The following is a 19,731-nucleotide window of genomic DNA, read 5'->3' on the forward strand; positions in this document are numbered from 1 at the left end:
TACAGCCATCATGTCTACCACCATATCTTTGAACAAGTGAAAATACACATTTATTGTAATGTCCAGCATCTGTATGCATAATTAGGAAACGAGATGCAACGGTAACAGTCTCCACTTGCAGCATAATCAGACGTGAAAATGCTAACGATTCCAAAAATGTTAACACAAGCAACACAAGCAATTATCAGGGCTACCACCGTGTCCTCAGGCATTTGGCATGTGCAAAAATCTCGAACCATGCGGTTAGCACCAGGCATGATCAGAAGATACTAACAGTTTTCATTTATGTCTCTAAACCCTGTGAGTAATTCTGGATTTCCTGCAAAGAGCGACAGCATTATTGAAAGTGAAATCGAAAGGAAATCTTTGCCAAAACTTGGTGAACGGAATACTCCCTTTTCACGATGGTGCCCCCCGTGATCGTTCCTGTGGTTACACATTCATGCCTCAGCTGATCTTTTCGTGGTTCGAGATCAAGCAACCAATAGTCAATATGTCTCTGTTGCTTTGCCAAACTGCGCCGATTCGCTGTTCACCCCTGACAAATGGTAAGTAAGAATTAGGATGGTTCCGTATCTAAGGTTAAGTTAATCACTTGAAGGAAATGAATACTCCATTTTATTATATTGATTTTTTCTTTTATTTCCTGTGAGACAGACATGCTTCGTATTAGTCTTAGCCTAAACGAATGTCATGCCATACTGTAGCCATGAGCAAACTAGAATATCCCATGTATTGAGAGCGCCTTTAGATAACTTTCGTTTCATTGAAAAAGATCATATTTACATATTACATGACGTTGTATTTCAGTCACTAACATCTAATCATCAAGATAGTCCGCAACATTCAAGTGATCCTCGACGTCCATATCCTCGCTGGTTGCTCCATAATTATAGCAAAAGTTGCAATCCATATCTAGGTCTGTTGTGGTTTTGCCACTTCAAAGCTTGGGAAGAGACCCGTGAGCAGTCTGTCACGAAAGCAACGAGGAGCTATATACAAGAATGTAACCAACTGCCCATCCTCTTCTAATGGAAATTTACTTTTGCTGTGCGGCCTTCATCATCCACTTCTTGAAGTTGGTCTTGCGGTTCATTTATGTGCTGAGGAGATATATTCAAATCTGCTATGGGAGAAGATTTCCTTGGCTTGCTTAGTGAATCCTAGACTGAATGTGGATTTTCATACCTTCCCAAGAGCTGTCCTTGCAATTTTCATGCTTATACCACTCTAGGGTTGGCCTCTTGGACCCTTTCTGGTTCTAGCCTTTCCACCTCCTCTCTAACCCTTTCGCTTTCCTCATAGATTAATATGATTTTCTCTCATATGATTATTTCCTCATCTTTCTCGTCTTCGACTTCCTCCCTACTTCTATCTCTGGTTCGTTGTTAGGCGTATCCTTGTCTATGTTTCCAACAGGTCTCTCTTCTGCCGTCGTCACATGCAGAGTCAGTTCATCCACCATTCCTTTAATCTGAGTGACTGCATTTTTGTGACTTCGTTCATTTGTCTAAGGTCTTCCAAGACCGTTCCAGAAAGCCAGATTTTAGGGGAGATACCGTTTGCCCAAGTAACACGATTCGCTGTTTGAGTTCATTCCTGTGCGCATATTATCTTTACAATGCGAAAACAAGAATAAGCAGCAAGACGGAGCCCAAGAATTTCCAAAAGGTCCTGGTCCAATTCATTTTCAGACATCATTTTTTTGCGAAAACAAGAAAAGAAACTTCAGCTTTCCATTACAATGCCTAAATCAGGCCTCATCTAGATATCCCCTATCTCTACTTGCGGTATTGTTTCTTCTTCATGCGATCGAGCTTGATCTTCAACTTAACTGTGGCGTGCCAAGATCCCGAGGTGAAGCTCACATTGATCAAGAAGCAGCGAAGCTTTGGTCCAGGAAACAAGGTCTCGAACTCGGTGTTACATGATGGTTCCAAGAGGGCGACGCATCAGAAAAAGAAAACCATCTTTAAAATGGAAACCATATAATCCTTCTTTGGGAAGAAATCTTGAATTTAAGTTCCATAAACATTAGTAAACTTAGGTTAACGATCGGTCCATAGATCGAACTGTGCTAAGTCAAAGTTTATTTTAAGACAACCCATAGGACAAGCATGAAAAAGGAAAATTACTATCGTATTCGTTCAAAGTAGGAAGTTCAGACTTACATAACAGCATCATGGAAAAGCTCAATCCTTAGGGGGTTTCACTAAAGAAAACCTAAAGCCACGTACATCAAAAGACAACATAAAGCATAAGATCACAAGTCTATGAACCAGCTTCGTCTACAAGTAGAATTGGATCCGACTCCGGCTATGCGGTGGCCCGGGGGAAAACCGAGAGGATGGGGATGAGGTGGTGATGGAGGCGGCGGTGGTAAGATAGTCAGATCCAACTAAAAAGGGCCAAACCAATGTCCATTATGGTACGTCTTCCGGTGATTGATCTCCCATTCTAGCTGATTGTGAAGCGCATATGCAAAATGGTAGGAACTTATCCATGGTGAAAAGACACGAGGGTCTAATCCGAAACCACACATCCATGTCGTATTCAATCGACACGTCATTCGCGTACGATATGTACACATCGCATTTGATTGCCATGTCATTCACATGTCATTCGCACATGCCACATTCGGTTGCCACGTCATCATACATGTCATCGCACGTCATATTGGATTGTCGCATCATTTAGCATGCCATCCGCTCATGCTGTATTCATTTGCTACTTGCGCACATTCACTTGTACAGTATTCGATTGCTCGGTCAATTTGCGTGTCATTGGCTCATGCTATATTCGATTGCCATGTCATTATGCATGTCATTCGCCCATGCCGTATCTTATTACCACGTCATTACGCGTGTTATTCACTCATGCTATATTCAATTACGTACCATTCACACTGCACCCGACATCTAAGTCATTTGGTTTGGACTTCTATGTCAATCCTATTTTGATTTCTTAATATTCGATTGCGACTTTGATGTCATATGTAATCGTTGCACATTTGACCTTGACTTCTAAAAATCATTCAATCATGTCACATTCAATATCTCATTCAATGTTGCACACCATGCATAAAATATTTCAAATACACATTTGCACACAAAGTGGTCACCCAACAAGTAAGATAATGCAATCTTTTTACCTGACTGTGTACCGGTCAAAATTTGATTTTCAAACTCTTTCAAGGAAAATACACATTATGTGCAAATTCGGGCTCAATTAAAAAGTTTTGGTATCGAGAGGGCATCGTGGGGATGCAAATCCATTGTGCTGCAGAATAAATACAATATCGTGAGGGCACTGCGGGATGCAAATCCATTGAGCAATGTGTGTTTGGTTCGATATTTAGGGAAAGTTTGTGGATAAATACAAGGCCCAATTCCAAAAAAAACCCTCAACTTTACACTTTGTCCCAAATATACCCTCAACTTTTTTTTGTCTCAAGAAAAACCACAAACTTTTATTTAAGTCCCAAATCTGCCCTCCCGTTAAACATCCGTCCACTTGACGTCGAAAAAAAAAAAAACAGAGAACCGGCAGCTACGGCAGTGGCCAAGCCTTCGCCGGTGGCCGCCGCAACAACCGTCGGGAAGGAGCGGCGGCCCACGCCTGGGCCTTCCTGAAGGCCGGCGACCCTCGCCGGCCCCGGGCGAGCTGCCGGCGAGGGCGCGCAGCCCCCGATCTGGGGCGAGGGTCGCGCCCTCCCAGATCGGGGGCGCGCGCTCGCTCGGCGGCTCGCCTAGGGCGATCGGCCGCCGGCCCTCGCCTGGGCCTTCTCGAAGGCCGGCGACCCTCGCCGGCGGCTCGCCCAGGCAGTGGCGAGCCGGCCCTCTCCTGGGCCTTCTCGAAGCCGGCAACCCTCGCCGGCCCGGGCGAGCCGCCCGCCGCGGCGCGCGCAGCCCCCAATCACGGGGAGGGCGCGACCCTCGCCCCAGATCGGGGGCTGCGCGGCGAGGGTCGCCGGCCGTCGAGAAGGCCCAGGCGTGGGCCGCCGCTCCTTCCCGACGGCTGTGGCGGCGGCCACCGGCGAAGGCTTGGCCACCGCCGCAGCTGCCGGTTCTCTGTTTTTTTTTTTTTTTTTCGACGTCAATTGGACGGATTTTTAACGGGAGGGCAGATTTGGGACTTAGATAAAAGTTTGTGGTTTTTCTTGAGACAAAAAAAAGTTGAGGGTATATTTGGGACAAAGTGTAAAGTTGAGGGTTTTTTTTGGAATTGGGCCTAAATACAAAGGCCTGTAGATTAAAGAGATTTTGGAAAATGTAAATAGTGTTTGGTAAATTTAAATTTAAAAGCGCATTAAAAAAAAACTTTGACTTAATGGTATTTGCCAAAATTACACTTTATATAGTACTTTTGCTTAAAAAAAAACCTCAAAACTAGCTAAGAACTCAATAGTGGCAAGGCCAAATCTATCTACCGACAAGCAAGATCTGGTGCCAGCAGTCTCGCTTGGGTTGCACGGCGACGGCTGCCTAGGTTTGTACAACCCAATCGCCTATGGCTTGTGTTTGCGTAACCCAGGCGAGGTTGCTAGCGCTAAATCTGGCTCGCCGATAGCCACATTTGGCCTCGCCGGAGGCTAGCCGATGACCTAAATCTTTGCCGATAACGTCGCATGAGGTAGGGATATTTCTAGAATTATGAAACTTTAGTGAGGGAAAAGTTAGAAGAAAAAAATGTATTTGCATTCCAAAAATGCTCAAACCTCAAAACACCCCTCGGGTTAAAGGCCTTTGAAGATGCAATTGCATCTCTCCAACGCTTTCCAAAAAATTTACAAAACGCTAATTACATTTGCCCAAATGCCTTCAAGGCCCCAAAGGGCTTTGGCAAAGTGTTGCCTAACGCAGAAAGATCTTGAAAAATGGATGTTTCCCTTCATGTCCACCTAATCGAGCCATTACGTTGAATTTGAATTCTGAAGACTCCATTATATTACAAAGAAATGAAATCTCATGCAAGACGATCCAATTTGTAACTACTAATTCATTCTAAATCAGAGTTCTCAGCTTCACACCGATAAATCTTGACATATATGTGTTCTTATTTCTCTTTGTGAAGATGTCAAACAAGCACTTTGGTCTGAGTATAGCCATCCACAATTTGAGAGAGCAATCAACTCACCTTGTCGAACCACTGACTCGCAAAAATAAATCGACTCACGCGTTACAAAATGAGAAATGCTTATTTGACTGTCCTTACAAAATCAATTGTCCTAAAATGGGTAAAACTCGTACCTAAGTCTATAGTCCGCAAGCTGGTACTGAGCCCTGTATCTCCACGGGCACTCTTTCCTCACCCAGTTAATCACGGCAATCAAACAATTGACGCACTCGGACTTTGTAATCACTCCGTTGCATGCCCCATGCCCGTAGAAGAAATCGGTGTTCTGGTTGTCTACTGGGATATGGTCATAGTAACTGTAACCCGAACTCGGCGTATTAACCTTCACGTCCTGAAAGACTTCTTCCACGGTGGTCTCGTAGCCTTGGTCGGCGAACGATGCGTCATTGCAGAGTCCATACACCAATTTAAGATTTCCTTCACCACGGACATCAGCGCACATATAGAGTAGCCCGAGCAAGATGAACGCAATGCTCTTGGAAGAGATCATCTTCTTTCCTATAGTCTCGTCTCGTGTTAGCTTCCTTCCAGAGAGGTTTCTTAAATAAACGTTGGTCTTATGAATTCTTTGCATATGGTTGGTGTAAGTTTTCTATTCGAAAAAAAGATAGAAAGTTGATCTGTTTCTAAGTTGACATGATCGCCCGTAGGAGGATAGAATCCACATTGTCAACAGCTTCGCATACTCTCCTCACATGTCTATCCATTCAGGGCAGATATTCGCTTTGTCTTGCTGCAGGCTAGTTTCATCGTATTGAATCTCCAAGAAAATGATCATAAATTGATTTGGTTTCTTCTTGTCTTTCCTACTACCAACTATACAAAGGCTTAATTTTCATCGAAACGCGGTAAGTCGATCTACAAAATTGATATACCAAATGATGTGATAAACTTTTGAGATTGGTATTGTATTCAACTCAGCAACACTCAAGTACCAAACAAAAATCTGTAGCATATTGTCCCTGCGGAATCTGGCAAGTGAAGAAAAGATAGAAAGCAGACAATTTTACAAGGAGCAAGATCTGTCTCCAAGCTGTACCATGGTCGCGGAACTAAAAGCATTGGCGTCCGTCACCATAATCTACTGAAAAACGTAACGATAGCAGTAATGTTATGGCTCCCGCATGGACTGGAATTGAAAATAATGTTCTCAATCTCATAGAAAAACAATGTGCGCTTTGTACATATGTACAAAAAGAATATACAAGACTGTTGGCCAAACTATTGCCTGTAAAGGGAAAGACAACGACTCGATCTCAAACTTTAAACCCCAACCCATGTTTCACAGTGCAACATCAAGCATGCTACGGACAGCAACCCAAGAGTCGCTTCAAAAGCAAATTGTGTGCCCCCCGATTGAAAAGATCTACAAGCACATTAATTTATATACATATTGGCAGAAAACAAATACCCAAACCTCCTGAATGAATTTCTTGAAAGAGCGCAATCAACATGGAAATAATATCAAAAGCCAAACATTTCCTCATTTCAAGACTTCCCCTTGACCATGGCCCCTTCTCGCTGGTTTCGGAAGTGACCAAGTAGCTGCTGTGCCTGTGGCAAAAAGTTAAACAACAATTGGTCTAGCTGTTCTTTCTTATTATCATTACAACAATTATTCTTGTGCCATTGTCACAGAATATAAAATTAGTGAAGTTACAGGTATCTGAATTTGTTGGGTGATCTAATATCTTAGTTTATTATTCCCAGACTGAGGGCTAGAAACATCATCATTTTCACTAAAAATTGCTTTATGTGATCCATTAAGCCATAGAGTCCAGCTTTCTCATGCTGAGACTCCAAACAGTATACCCGAGACAGAAAAGTTATCTTGACAGAACATGAGCAGCATCCCATACTACATTGCCCCCTTCTGGCAGTGCCAGTTTATGTGCAATTTCTTTTCACAATGTTTCCATTTCGTAGGACATACATCACTTAGGACATACATCCCATGCAAATGGGCACACAAATCCAGATGCACAATGCATGTACTCAAACAAGTATGCAGGTTCACTCCGGGGAACATGCATTGTGCTCCTGAGCATCATTTTCTCTATCTAGCTTGGGAATGATCAACTACAATGCCTCGATACTCATTTATTGATAAATATGAGAGTGCCAAAAACAACTAAAAAGATAAACGGATTAGGAAACAGAAGTCGAGCAATATCAACTATATGACTAAGGAAAGACATATCAGCACTAGTCACTTCATATCAAGGATAAACCTAGTCATTTGCAGGTTCAAAGGCTATCAACTATATAAGGACTCATCCGGTAAGTAGTTTCTCTTGCAGTTTATCAATGACTTATGAATGCCCAAGTTGCTAAGATACTTGTAGATATAAGCAGGCATGCTGCAACTAGGAACTAAAGTATTATATATTTCATAAGAAAATTAAGCGGCATACCTTTTCCTTTGCTCTTGGAGTGCCAGATTGAGACAAAGCAACCAATGGGGGTACAGCTCCTTCTTGGAGAACTAGGGTGCAAAACTTGGGACTATTGAGGCATAGTTGCAGCACTACTGAGGCTGCATTTTCCTTTCCCCTATGAGATCCAGACTCGATGACCTCAACTAGCAAGGGAATACCCCCTTCCCTCACAATCGCCAAGCGCCCTTCTCCAGTCGTTGACAGGTTCGCAAGAAGAGCCACAGCCTTGTCCACCATTCCAGTATCTGGGTCCATCAATTCAATGAGATACTTCACTGCACCTGCTTGAACTATTCGAGCCTTATTTTCGTGAAAGATAGACAAATTGAAAAGAGCAGTGGCTGCATCTTTCTTCCCTCTGGGAGTCCCTGAACCGAGAAGATCCACCAGTGCCTTAACTGCACCAGAGCGACCAATTTTGGCCTTGTATTCTTCTAGAAGAGAGATACTGAACAGTGTCGCTGCAGCATTCTCTCGAGCTCCTTCACTTCCACATTTCAGAACATGGATAAGTGGTTCAATTGTTCCAGCTTCTGCAATCATGGTCTTATTCTCCTCATTTATTGAGAGATTCAGAATTGCCGTTACAGCATGTTCTTGTGTGTATCTCACTCGTGAGTAGAGTAATGAAAGTAATGGCGTGATAGCTCCAGACTGTCCTATAATGATGCGATTTTCCATATTATGCCTTGCCAAAAACCGTAATTCTGCAGCAGCTTTAGTGTGTACCTCATTTGATTGGTTCTTTAAATTATCTATCAATATCTTGACATGAGAATATGTAGTTAAATTATCATAGGCAGAATCAGAACACTGAGGAGACTCTGTTCCAGTTTGGTTGCAGTTACCATTCCCTTCCACCACCATTCTTGTATTGGAGCCAGATGACTGGTTTCTCAAAACGTGCAGTGACAAAACTGAATCCTTATTTACACCAACATGACGTGAGGAAATTTTCTCTGATGACAGACTCAAATTTTCAAACTTCGATCTTGTTGATACTTCAATTGAAGTTCGAGGAACATAATCAACACTAGATATGGCACTAGAAGTCGACTCACTCCTACTGTGAGTATGTAATTGTTCTGCAGATTGAATATCAACCCTTTCAATCTCTCTGCAGAACCCTCCATTAGATTCTTCACCACTTGATCTACAAGAAATTTCACTCCTCTGCTTCTCAAATCTGTTACCAATGTCACTAGAAGACCTTGAAGTGGAACTGCTACTCTGAAGAAAGCGACTGAAACTATCCGTGCGGACTAAATTTTGAGGGGAGCCATGGTCAGACAAGTTGGGAACTGGAACAGTAACATGACTCTCAAGGCTATTGAACAGCCTGATGTTATTATGTTTGCACCAACCTTCAACCATAGCTTTGACAGTGTAATTAGGAATAAGGTGAGTATGTGTAAGCAGCTGACGAGTCTTTGGGCAAACAGTCAAGCCATAGTCAAGCCACTTCTGTATGGAAGCCCTTTCATAAGTTTGACCAGAAGCCACAATCACAGGATCCATCATTAGTTCTAAGGATAAAGGACAACGGAAATAAGGTGGGATCGGCATGCCATCATCTGCTTCCAAGAAGTCAGTTTCGATCATAAAGTCGCGTATATATGACACAAGTCGAACAACTTGGTTAATTTCATCAAATTCTCCTCTCACTTCATTGACATCAGCCCTCATTCTCTCCTTTTCAACTGCCAGACTTTCTTTGAACAAATCCTGTTTTGATCTCAGATTAAGCAACTCAATAATATTGGAAACAGTATCAGCACAAGGAAGGATGCCATCTCTTTGATTCATAAGCAACTCTTCTATGTAATCTGCTACTCCTTCCAGCTTCAGTCGTTGAAGTTCCTGCAAAGTGTACTGGAGCTATTTCTGTGAGACTAGTTTGCAATTGCAAGAATCATGTATTAATAGATCATAGCTCTGATTATACCTGAATGCGACCAAAGCTAGATGCAGCCGGGTCTGATTGTGATAATCTACATAATATTTGGCATATCTCAAGTGAAGAGATTTGAATTTTCGTCAACGATGATTTGCTCTGCAGAACCTGAAGATTTTCAGTAGTCGATTAGTGAACATAGCAAATTCAGCGGTCTAAATGTCCATACTTTTCAGTTGGGTTAACAGAAAGTTGAAATTGCACATCTAACTCTTTCGGAAATGCTCAAGATTTGGAATAGGCAATTTCCACTAACTTCTACCATATGCTTTATGAAGTTAAACTGAAAAGGTCCTATTATGATGAGCTTGAAGAGAATAATTGATAGAAAACAGAGCTAAGACGGATCCTATAAAAGCAATCTGGGCAACGAAGACATCCCTTCAAGCATGTCCTTTGCAAGGAAGCTTGAAGCGTCATTTACTTGCATGTTTAGCTCGAAAAAGGTAGCTATTCAAAGCATCGACAGGATACAGGAGTTGCATGAGCAGATCACGGACAGAGAGTCACGGGATTTGGCAATCCATGTTGGGAGAATTCTACTTTATGCAGGTTTTGTGGCTAAAAGAGATATGAAGGCCAAACAGATTGTGGCGCAATGCGAATAATCTCTTCAAACTGATCCTCCTACTTATCCCTACAAAGCTCAAAAGAAAAAACATTCTCTAAATGAAGGGGACAACTACCAAAAACTATTGAAGATAATAAAAATGGATTGATCTCTGTAACCGGAGCAGCATTTTCTGGATGTTGTCGTTGACATGTCATCTAGCAATCACTTTTCTGAAGATAGATTGGCAGTCCTCATACCCATGGGTGAATCCAGTCAATTCCCTATTCGGAAGAAAAATACAGTGCTCTATTGCCACAAGGCACAAACAAAAGCAGCAAATAAAAGGAGAAACCAGAGCCCCAAGGGCATTGCAAGAAAACAAAAGCATGAATAGCTGTGTAGTAAAAACATGTCCATATAAATCCAAAAGGAATCTGAATTTACTCTCGCAAGATTCATATGCAAATTTTCTGTTAAAAAAACAACTGGCTGTGCATAAGCAAGAAGAGAAAACGAAACCATCCAACCAATCAATAAGTGTCTAAAGTCGAATCCTCTATTTTGGTGCAACCTAGACCAATTCGGTTTAAGCATAAGGTGTCCAGGATTAAACTCCCCAATTGCGTCAAGAGGTACATATGGGAAATTCAAAAGGTGCATGCTTACGTTTAATTTCAAATGTCAAAAGAGAAATATTCAAACATATTACAAGGAAAAACCAGAATGGTGGTCAGCATGATATTCCAGAATGCGTCAACCCAATGCAACAATATAAGTAACTCAAAGTAGGTAAAACCAGAACAGTGGTCAGCATGATTTTCCAGAATTTCTAAGGAATGACACTAATTCATTTACTCATTTATACATCATGGTTATACAAGAAGGCCAAAATAAGTAACTTGAAACTTTGTGATGGAACTTTTTGCTGTGAAAATGGCCTCCAAAGCAGCTGAAGGGGGATGCAATAGCAAAAGGTATCAAATCAACTATTGTAGGCCACATTGTATTATCTTTTGTATAGTTTGAACTGAACATTAACTGAAAAAAACTATGCCATCTATGTATAAATTTGCCAAAGATATAAACAAAGATCACTTACACTGCAAATCTTGCTCATCCTTGGTGACCAATTTTCCAAAAATTCCCTTGACATATTAACAGCCATGTCCAGCTCTTCATACTGTTTGTATAGGATTTCATCCAAGACTGGTGTTTTGCATTCAACCACATCATCAAGCAGGGGTTTTAGTAACTTTAATACATCAATTGTTTTTCCATAAATCTGCTGAAGATGCTGGGACTTTCTTGTCTGACACATAACCAGATGACTAAACCGAGAATTGCTGTTAATAAGACACCTTACAGATGTGTCCATTTGCCCTGTCAAAGCAAAACACAGAGAGAATATCATAATATATTACTTCATATACTATTGATTTGGTGCACTCTTATGGAGATTAGTATTGCATATAATCTTTGCCTAACAATCTCGAATGCTTTTGAGAGGAAACCACTTGAGGAGGAGTTAACCTTGCTAGAATTGTACATACTGAGAACTAACAATAAAATCAGAGAAAATGTACAAGGCAGAATGATCCTAGCAAAAGTTACTGCAAAATGGTCCAACAAACCTTAGGCACATACTTGCCAACATATTTACCAACTAGGTTCTAGAGAAGCTATGCAAATCTAAAAGATCTGAAGTAGGAAAACCTTAGGTAAACCATCATCATAGCACTTTCTGTTGTTAATTTAACATAAAAATCACCAGATTTTGGTAGAAAACGATTGAATGTTCTGTTATTCCAGGTCACTAAGTTGCTGATCGGTGTTGAAAATCCCTAGCAAACCCTCAGGTAAGTGGCAAGCACATCTGTTCTTTCTTCAACAACCCAACTACACATACTAGTTAACCTATCTAAAGTTTTAATTGCAAAGTCATAAGTCGCCAGAAGACAGTAGTTATCTGAAGACATCAAGAAGCACCCAGTTCAAGAATTGACAAGTTAAAGATAAATAGAAGCAGAAAAGTACACTTGGCAATTACATACAAAAAGTAAATTGCTTCATCAAGGTGAAGGTGCAAATGTCACAACACAAGATATCAAAAACACGTTGTGCCATAAGGTTCCAATACCAGACTAAGCCAGAGCAACTTTTCTATGGTCACCCTTTGTCGTATGGACATAATTTAGAAGTACCGAAGCTGTGTTGTAAGCATTTGTCTACACATCTTTGACAAGATCTCAAGGCTTAGCAATGTGACTTTTAGAAAGATATGTCATATAAAATAGGTATTTCAAAAGCTTTTATATTCTTTGAAAAGAAACTTGCATGAAGTCCAAAATAATTGTTCTTTTTTTTTTGGCTTCTTTGTGAAGCATAAGTTGAGGCTGTGGATCAACATTTCACACGTGAGCAAACTAAATTTGATGAAGGATTGGCTGGTGCTAGTTGTCTTGATTACATGCTACAAGAAGAGGAAGCAAAGTTGGACTAGTCTTTCAAGATGATATGGCCATGTAACAAAATCATTAGCGGTAGAGCATCCAACAAAACCATCCAATAAAATGCATGTTGCAGTCAGTTCTCTCGCCTATTAATATGGGTGGGTTTGTCTAAGTTAAAGTCAATTTTGAATGATATAGCACTAGCACATTAAATTTTACAATTAAGCTCAAGTGTCTAGAGAGTGAGACTTGTGGTATCAAAAAAATTATGTTGTTCTTGCATTACCTAAATAGTGAAGCGCACACTGTTTATATTCTGGAGGATAGCCACAACACACCTTCTGCACTTTGTGAAGCGAGTTATCCTTGAGGACGGTGTCTGCACGCCCCATATGTTCTTGTTTTCTACATTTTCTATTTGCTATTCTCAAAATATTCACAAGATACTACCACAATGTCTCAGCCAATTAGTGAACATATGCTAGAATAACCCATGAGACAGAAATGGTCTTATTTCTTTTATATCCATATGAAGTTTGAATGAAGGACATCACTGTGATGTCAACACACCATTGAACCATCTGACCAATTTCAGGAACTGAACCCAAGAGACGTTACTACAGCTCGTGCAGAAGCAGTTTCAATTCAATCTGTTGCTAACTTAGCATCTGTCCGTGATTCACCACATGATGACTTAATCAGAGGTTCGGCGAGCACATAGAAATGACCATATAGAACAGTCAGTTGATGATTTATGGGAAAGAGTAAATTGACAAAAGTATCTATCCAAAATCTTCCGGCACATACTATTTGAGGTTCAGGCACAGGACATGCAGGCATTATAAAACTACAGGGCATTTAATTCTGCTTTCTCTTCTTCCGAAACCAGACCACTGAAGCTGCAATTCAACCATCACAAGACATGGAAAATTGAAGTATAAACTGTGATACCATATATCACATTAGCTTTTATCCGAACAGTACGAGAGAATTTCTTTCTCTTTCCCAAGTTCCTCACGAGCCAAAAGAGACTGCACACTTACAAGGAAGAACATGGAGCGCAAAAACTGAAGTTGACCATCAAACTGCCCCCTATTTATTTGGCCAGAATTACCCTACACTTCGAAAAGCACATTCCCCAAGCTCTTCTAAGAAGGCAAGAAGATTACCAATTCACATCTAACAACTACAAAGACGAGACTCAAAGCTCGAATTGACTCCATAGGTGACTCAATCTTACACCATTGGAAGATTGAGCAAGGATTGGAAAACCCAAATGACAACATCCTTCATTACATTTAACAAAACAAGAAACCGAGGACAGACACCCACCTGCGTCCATGAGATGCCCAGAGCATACCCAGATCTCGATGAGCCGAAAGGAAGCAACTTTCGATGTCCGAAGCTCGAATCCAGCTAAATCAACATCGATCTCCTCCAACAATCAGTACAAACCCTCGAATGGCCATGCTTTTCTATGGGCAAAAGCTGAACACGGGGAAAGCTCCAGAGAGGGAAGTGGGGGAATAGAAACAATGGGAAAGGAGGGACAGAAGCCTGTGGTGGGGCCCGTTTTATGGTTGCAGATTTGTTGGGTTTTTGTGGGCTTGAACTAATTTTAAAATTGGGAATTTAGCAATAATCAAATCATCAGCAGAAGCAATGATGGTGGTGCAAATTTGCAAGGGGAATATATAATAATTGCCTAGGCTAGAGAGAGAAAAGAATGGGGAAGTCAAGGCATTGAGTGATATTTCTCTGATCCAAGGGAAAAGAGGCTGAGCACTCCCACAGCTGGTTGTCACAGCTATAATAAAATTCAAACTTTTCAATTAAGGTATATCTAATGTGATTAAAGCTTCAAGAATGCGTTACTTAGTTTAATATACCGATACCTGCCTGTCCCTACGCCTCCCGTTAAGGTTGTCTTTTTTCTTGCCAAACCTCAGGCAATACCCTCTTCTTGCTTTACATCCGGGGGATCCTGATATTCGGACGAGATTATCGGACGAAGCAGTTTAAGATATTTCTTAGGACCATTCCCACAGTTAGTTGTCAGCTAAAGTAAAATACAAAATTTTCAATAAAGGGCATATCTAACATCATTAAATTTTGTCATTTTTTCTATTTTAAAAGTTGTTTTATTGTCAAGAGTCCTAATCGCTTTGGATATCACGAGTAAATGAAAATCACTAACTGCATTTTATTGGGGAAATTGTCCAATCGGTCCTCAACCTATTGTACGAATGTCAACTCAGCTATAAACTTTTCAATTTTGCCAATTGAGTCATAGGCCTTTATGCAAAATTTCAATGTAGTCCTTCCAGCCAATTTTTACCGAAAATCGATAACCGGGTGGTGTCCACATAGGACGACCAACGATGACTGAACCACCATGTCAGCAATTTCCAGCTAAAATTGACAAAAATTACTACATTGGTATTTCGCGCTAAGTTTTAGGGTTAAATTGGCAAAATTAAAAGGTTTTGGACTGATCCATAGATAAATGACCCATTGAGTAATTTTCCCCATTTTATTTGCTACTTTCTTTTGTTAAAAGTTACTAAGAATGATGAAAGTTACTCCCGTTTATAAGATAGTCACAAAATTACATATAATGTTACTATTAAACCAAAAGATCTTAAACTTATAAATTTGATTATATTCTTCATATTAAAAGTTACTAGCCATTGATCAATCGCAAATTTTCAAAGATTTACGCCATTCATCCAAGTATCATTTAAAGGATTCATCTAGAACCATTCCCCGAATTGATCTTGTTGACCCTCGTGCGCCCAATCAGTATCAACACGATTTCAAGACCACTTAAACTTGGTAAAATTTCATTATTGATTTGGTGTAACCGATCTTCTTTTTGAGATAATTGCTATTCAATGGGTTAAACGCAGTGCCATCCATCTTGGTACGATCAAAATGGATCTTATTGACCCTCATGCGCCCTTTCGATTGTGCTATCATTTTGTAGTTGCACATGACATGTCATGCAAACTTTAATTGAAATTGAAGAAGCAAAAAATTCTTGTATCGGAAAAGAAGATTTGGGAACTTGTAGTAGAAATTCTGAAGCATCTTTTAAAGCAAGAGTTTCAAAAGGAAATAAATGCCAGAAAAGTACTCGGAATATCAGTAATATTTCAAAATATACAAATGTCGACACATGATACGCAATTTTTTTTTTATAATTTTCTGAGTGGCTAGGAGGAAATTCAATAAATAACTTCATTTTTTCCTTTAAAAAAAGAAAAAATGGAGTCCTCTCATTCTTATTTCCTACCTCAAACTTATGATTATAACCCAACTAAAAACAAATAAAATAATGAGCAATGCTAGGAATCTTCAAGTCATCTGCTAAATTGATTTATTGCTAAATTGATTTATCAAATAATGTTGCATTTTTAAGTGATTAATTAAGTTGGCTAGCCCTTTTTTTTTATTATCTGCAAAATCATTTTGTATTTGCTATATTCAAGTTCTTTTGTTTCGCATAAATGAGAAAGAATAAGCTGTTGATGGAAAGTTTTCAGGGAAAAATAGAATAGGAAACGCTGACAAATAATTCAAGTAAACATGAAAATGAGATTATGAAATAATGATTTCCTGCTTTCTTTTTTCTTTTGGTATGTCAGCTGTCAAGTAGGGAAGTTGTTTTGGGGGCCCTCCCAACAACTACTCTGCACGATCAAATCGCACCAGAATTGGTAGGTGACTCCCAAGAAACCCTAGGAAAGTCAAATAATTAAACACCATTTGCACTTATTAAATAATGAAGAAAATATTTTAATAATGTTAAACTATAAAGAAATAGGGTTAATAGCACAAAAATACCTCAAACCAGTACACTCGTGACAAATTCACCCAGAACTAATTTTTTTATCACAAAAAACTTCAAATTGGTACACTTATGACAAATTTATCTCAAACTAATTTTTTAACCACCAAAAACCTCAAACTGATACACTTGTGACAAACTTACCCTCCGTTAAATTGGATTAATATTACGAAAAATCACAAATTGATAAACATATGATGAGTAAAACCCCAAACATGTATACCCGTCAACCGTTACATGTCCTCCAACTCAACAATTTGACAGTAAAATTTAACAAAAATTAACGGAGGGTAAATTTTTCACAGCTGCGCCAGTTTGGGCTTTTGATGGTCAAAAATTAATTTGCGGTAAATTTTTCATAAATATACCAGTTTAGAGTTTTTTGTGATATTAACCCAAAAGAAATATTCGTAATTCAAGATTTTATACCTTAATGTTCTTTCTATGGTTTTCTTCTTCAATGTTCTTTCCATGGTTTTCTTATTTTTTCACTGTGCAATGGTTATATGGTATTGTGAAATGACTTCCACACATCAGATTAAGTTTGCTATTTTAGAACGGTAAAAAAAAGCCATTCATAATAAAATCAAAAGATTCAGACAGAATTATCATCTTGTGATCTGATCTCAAGGGATTGAATAGAGTGGGAATGAAAATTTGAGACCCCATACATTTTGAGGCACAAGAGATCCCAATTCTTTTGTCATTTGACCAAACTTTTTTTGAGATTTATCGTCAAAGATACAGTGGATGAATACGTGCAAAAAGATCAGGAGCCCTCTAATAATCCCAGTGACATTGATTAGTAATGTGTAGTCGTGAATTTTAATTGGGGATGCATTTGTTTCACTGAAAATTTCATAATAAACAAAACTATTTTTCGTTGAAGTTTTCATTTGTTTAGTTATTTAGGGTGCGTTTGTTTGAGAGAAAGTATTTTCCGAGAATTCATTTTCCGGACTTTTACTCGTTTGGTTCGCTGAAAATAATAAGTCAACTAAAAATACTTTCCGATTAAGGAAAACATTCATGTATAAAATTAGGAAAATGAATTCCCTAATCTAAGAAGGTAAAAACACTTTTCGGAATTGTTCATCTTGCATTTGTTAATATTTTTCTTTTCTCTTCTTTCTTTTTTTTTCTTTTCTTTTTCCCTTCTTCCTCCCTCCGCCGATCAACGGCCTTTCTTTTTCCAAAATAAAAATAATTTAAAAAATATAAAAAATTGTGATAATTTTTACCATCAGATTTTCCTCACCAAACAACTGAAAATATTTTTCTAGTCTTTTTTAAGTTTTAGCCAAACATTGAAAAACGAACTCATTTTCCTCGAAAATGACTTCTTGGAAAGTGTTTTCCAGAAATGGTACATTTTCCGTGAAACAAACGCACCCTTAAGAAAAGTAATTTCCTTCTAACCAAAAAAGGAAGTCGTTTTCCTCTAATCTAAACTTGTTCGCAGTCCATTGAAAACATTTCTGGTAAATCGATTAGTTTTTCGTGTCCAAACACCGGAAAATAGGAAAATAATTTTACAGAAATAGTTTTCCTTCAAACAAATGGACCATGAGTTTTGGATACTACCATGGATTGATTTGTATAAGATATTAGAAAAAAAAATCGCATCAGTGTGCAAATTGCAATTTCGAGTCATACAAAATAGCATAATGCGACGATACCTTAATGACAAAATAACTCACTCAAGGATTGTGGATTAAGACGAAATGTCAGACCCCAATTCGCGAAGCAATTCCCCAATGGCCATCCCACATATACTAATATGTGCATCGCCAAAAGGAATATACACATACATACATATATATGTATATATATTAATTAATAATAATTGGGCGATAAATTGCTCAGCTTAGACTTGTGCACACATTTTCATAGATTTTACGGAGCTTGACACGATTTTTAAATTTTGGCCTAATGTATACTGTTATCCTTAAACTTTTTAATTTAATCAATATGGTTCTTAAACTATTTCTAAAGGTTCGATGTAGTCCCTAAACTTTCAATTTGTTCAAAATTTAATCTCTCAACTTTCTTTAAAATTTCAAATCAGTCATCCAATATAAATTACATATTTTCATTAATTACACTATTGTCTATATTTGAGAATATCTGTCTTTTTCCTAAATCAACCAAAAAAAAAGATTATTTAGTAAAGTTTTACCTCTTTGGTCTTTATTAATAATACATAACTCTATTAAAGTAAAATTTAGCTTATGATCTCTATAATGACAAAAGTTTAAGTGTATTGTTGGGTTGATATTCCTGCTATTTAAAGTCTAGACGACATTTTGACTAAAAAAAATTCTAAATGACATAAATTTAACTACAGATACTCGCACTTATATTAATCATAAACTTGTTCCTAACTTTTTATATTGATGAAATTTTCAATCTTTTGTTTTTTGTGTTTTCTAAAAATAAGGAACAAGATTTAAATTAGTATAAGTATGAATACACACATTAATATTGTTTATAGATGCTCTTATGAAAACACTTTGACATAAAATATCGGGATTTTCAACTTGATACAACTCAAAATGAGGTTATACTTTTACAGATCATAAAGCTAAAATTTATTTAAATTAAACGACCATAACATTCGTAAAGAGCAAAAGGTAAAAAAGGTAATAAAAAGATAGCTTACTTTTTGTTGATTTAGGAAAAGGATTGAAACGAAAAAAAAAAACATTATAAAATATGGGCAATGGTGCAATTATGAAACTTATGAATACTACCGAGGGACTGATTTGACTTTGTCAGAAGGCTGAGGGACTAGATTGAATAAATAGAAAATTTATGGACTACATTAAATATTTAGGAATAATTCAAGAACCATATTGAACGAATTAAAAGTCCAATGATGAAATTGCACTTGATCCAAAGTTTAGGAACCATCGGTATCACTTTCCCTAAATTCTAGGCATCGTTAGCAATTATGTGAGGACACACAATGCGATGATATTGAATCAACCTAGAAAAATCTAAGGAACCGTGTTCAAGATTCCAAAAAATATTTATTAAAATATCCAACATAACTAGGTTACACGGTTTATATGCTTCACATATGTATGATCTTCCTTAATTCTTATATGGCATCAGAGATTACTTATTAATAATGTTTGCATGGAATAATAAGGTTCGAGAGACGCTACCTAATCCAACAGCAACGGTTGTGAAATAGAAGATTAGAGACTTATCTTATCAATAAGAGTAGAAATAATCATTGCTTACATGCTTTCCTTAATTATAATATGGTATTAGAGATTACTTATTAATAATATTTGCATGTATAATAAGGTTCGAGAGACACTACCTAATCCAACAACTGTTGT

General features: G+C 38.4%; 2 protein-coding genes across 4 annotated transcripts; both read right to left on the minus strand.

The window, feature by feature from the left end:
• Window positions 1-5,227: 5,227 nt before the first annotated feature.
• On the minus strand, window positions 5,228-5,710 carry LOC130135280 (antifungal protein ginkbilobin-like protein). Its single transcript, XM_056303993.1, has one exon. The coding sequence runs from the start codon at window positions 5,708-5,710 to the stop codon at window positions 5,228-5,230; it is 483 nt and encodes a 160-aa protein (XP_056159968.1).
• A 561-nt stretch (window positions 5,711-6,271) lies between these two features.
• On the minus strand, window positions 6,272-14,165 carry LOC115677533 (U-box domain-containing protein 3). Of its 3 annotated transcripts, none has more exons than XM_030600718.2 (5): window positions 13,864-14,165; window positions 11,181-11,461; window positions 9,520-9,636; window positions 7,551-9,434; window positions 6,272-6,690 (listed from the first exon to the last, which is right to left on the minus strand). In XM_030600718.2, the coding sequence occupies exons 1-5, from the start codon at window positions 13,871-13,873 to the stop codon at window positions 6,625-6,627; spliced, it is 2,358 nt and encodes a 785-aa protein (XP_030456578.1). In that variant the 5' UTR covers window positions 13,874-14,165; the 3' UTR covers window positions 6,272-6,624. The 3 variants fall into 3 exon arrangements, with proteins under 3 accessions (XP_030456578.1, XP_056160003.1, XP_030456577.1); XM_056304028.1 differs by having other exon boundaries at window positions 7,551-9,446; window positions 13,892-14,162; XM_030600717.2 differs by having other exon boundaries at window positions 7,551-9,446; window positions 13,864-14,160.
• Window positions 14,166-19,731: the final 5,566 nt, after the last annotated feature.

The sequence above is a fragment of the Syzygium oleosum genome, unplaced genomic scaffold, assembly GCF_021117445.2.
Source record: "Syzygium oleosum isolate NSW1041296 unplaced genomic scaffold, Sole_v2.1 Sole_v2.30, whole genome shotgun sequence".
NCBI lineage: Eukaryota > Viridiplantae > Streptophyta > Magnoliopsida > Myrtales > Myrtaceae > Syzygium > Syzygium oleosum.